This window comes from Fulmarus glacialis, unplaced genomic scaffold, assembly GCF_000690835.1.
Source record: "Fulmarus glacialis isolate BGI_N327 unplaced genomic scaffold, ASM69083v1 scaffold11365, whole genome shotgun sequence".
Lineage (NCBI taxonomy): Eukaryota > Metazoa > Chordata > Aves > Procellariiformes > Procellariidae > Fulmarus > Fulmarus glacialis.
The window spans coordinates 539-3278 of record NW_009211176.1 but is presented as its reverse complement, the minus strand read 5'-3'; the positions used below and the strand labels follow the sequence as shown (position 1 = coordinate 3278).

General features: G+C 57.1%; 1 protein-coding gene across 1 annotated transcript in view; it reads right to left on the bottom strand.

Annotated features, from left to right (window-relative positions):
* Nucleotides 1-306: 306 nt before the first annotated feature.
* The window catches only part of LOC104076535 (ras/Rap GTPase-activating protein SynGAP-like), a 2756-nt gene continuing 322 nt past the window's right edge, over nt 307-2740 (bottom strand). The window contains exons 2-4 of the mRNA XM_009577435.1: nt 2144-2288; nt 1830-2066; nt 307-468 (exon numbers count right to left, since the gene is read on the bottom strand). Coding sequence (XP_009575730.1) covers nt 1997-2066; nt 2144-2288 — 215 coding nt within the window. The 3' untranslated portion in view covers nt 307-468; nt 1830-1996. The remainder of the gene's footprint in view (nt 469-1829; nt 2067-2143; nt 2289-2740) is intronic.

The following is a 2740-nucleotide window of genomic DNA, read 5'->3' as shown; positions in this document are numbered from 1 at the left end:
TGGCCTCCTGTGGGGGGGCCTGGGTGTATGGGACCCCAATGACCTCCCGTGGTGGGACATGGGTGGATGGGACCCCAATGACCTCCCGTGGTGGGCATGGGTGGATGGGACCCCAAAATGCCTCTCCAGGGCCACCCAGATGTCCAGGATGCCAAAACCTCCCCCAGGGAGAACCTAGGCATCCAGGCCTCTGCCCACCACCCAGGAGAGGACCCAGGTGTCCAGGTGACCTCCCCTACCACGGGGGTCCCAGGTGACCAGGGTACCTTGCTGAGCTGGGACATGACCTCCCAGAGGAGGGCGTGGAGGGTGGAGAGCTCTCGACCCAGGTCAATGTAGCCCTCGAAGCTGGTGCTGTTGGTGAGGGTGTCCAGGTTGGAGATCTCGTAGAGGAACTGCTGCATGCTGGTCCACTCCAGCTCCAGGAACTCGTTCATGAAGGCCATGTACTCCTCCTTGCTGCCAAACCTGAGGGCGGGCGCTCAGCGGGGTCCCCACTGGCCCCCCGACTGGCTGTTGTCCCTCCCCGGCCTCATCTGCCACCCTTTGAACCTTCTGTTCCTCAAGCTTCCAGGTGTCCCTTCATAAAGCCACATCTGGCCTTCATCCAGCCCTGCCATCCGTTTGTTCTCCATCCATCCGTCCACCAACTCATCCACCCATCTTCCTTCCTTCCATCCATCCATCTTCCTTCCATCCATCCATCCTTCTGCCCAACTCATCCATCCAACTCATCCATCTTACACCCGTCAACTCATCCCCCCACCTTCCATCCATCTGGCCATCTTGTGTTCATCCATCTTCTCTCCATCCACCACCTCACCCACCCATCAACTCGCTCATCTTCCACTCACCATCCATCAACTCATCCATCTTCTGTTCATCTGTTCATCTTCTATACTCATCTACCCATCAACTCATCCGTCCATCCACCAATTCATCCATCCATTTTCTATCTTCTGCCCATCCATACGCTCATCCACCCATCTTCTGTCCATCTATCCATCTTCCACCTGTCCACCAGCTCATCCATCCATTTTCTATCTCTTCTGTCCATCCATCATCTCATCCATCCATCTTCTGTCCCTCATCCATGAACTCATCTGTCCATCTTACACCCATCATCTATCAGCTCACCCATCCATCTTATCTCCATCAGCCCATCTTCCTTCCAACTCACCCATGTCAACTCATTCATCCATCTTCCACCCATTATCCACCAACTCATCCATCGCCCTTCTGTCCATCTATCCATCTTCTGCCCAACTCATCCATCCATCTTCTGTCCATCCATCAAGTCATTCTTCCATCTTCTGTCCCTCGTCCATCAACTCATCTGTCCATCTTACACCCATCCATCTTATCTCCATCTGTCCATAACCCTTCCAACTCATCCATGTCAACTCATTCATCCATCTTCCACCCATCATCCACCAACTCATCCATCCATCTTCTGTCCATCTATCCATCTTCTGCCCGTCAACTCATCCATCCATTTTCTGTCCACCCTTCCATCTTCTGTCCATCCATCCACTCATCCATCCATCTTCTGTCCATCCATCCATCTTCTGTCCATCTATCCATCTTCTGCCCATCAACTCATCCATCCATCTTCTGTCCATCCGTCAACTCACCCGTCCAACTACCCTCCATCCACCCATGAAGCTACCCATCCATCCAAGCTCCATCCGCCCATAGACCTACAGATCCACCTTCCCTCCACCATCCCTCCACTCTCCTCCCCGCCCACCTACATCCCCCACCATCCCTCCATCCAACCACCATCATCCACCACCACCTCCCCTCCCTCCTCCATACTGGGCGCTCACTTGGTGAAGTTGGCCAAGTTCTGGATGACCTTGGCGATGAGGGTGAGGGTGCGGGCGGTCTGCTCGTCGGGGTACTCCTGCATGAGGCCGAAGAGGCTGGGGGACATCACGGCGGGGCAGAGGAACCGCAGGAAGAGCGAGGCGCTGATCAACCGGTCGGCGATGTCCTAGCGGACCCGCTCGGCGCATCGCAGCCGCCACGAGGCGAAGACCTCCTTCAGCTCCCGTGGGAACACGCTGTGGGGTGGGGGGGGGACACGGTCAGGGACCCGCGGTGGGGACGCCAGGGGATGTCCCCAGCCCTGAGGACTCACCAGTGCGAGTTGACCACCTTGCAGAGGGCGAGCTCGCAGCACATGCGGAGGTTGGCCTGGTGGTCAGCCAAGGTGGAGGCCGAGCACTTCATGGGGTCAACCTCGCAGTTCTCCTCCGACTCGTACAGCGCCCGGATGAACTCGCCTGCGCAGAGACGGGGACATCAGAGGGGACCAGGGACGTCAGAGGGGACCGGGGACATCAGAGGGGACCGGGAACACCCCACTATCCCACGGCCAGCCCGATGGGGACATGGCCATGAGAAGGAACCACCCAACCATCTCATGACCATGCCAATGGGGACCTGGAAATGAACAGGGGCTGGGGACCACCCAACCATCCCGTAGCCAGACCACCTCAATGGGGACATGGCCATGAGAAGGGACCACCCAACCAGCCTCTGGCCATGCCTACAGAGACACGATCATAAGAAGGGACCACCCAAATGTCCCATGACCGTAACAACAGGGACACAGCCATGAGAGGGGACCAGCTAAGTGTCCCATGGCCATGAGAAGGGACCACCCAATATCCCATGGCCATGCCCACGAGGACCTGCCTATGAGCAGGGACTGAGAACCACCCAGTTGTACCCT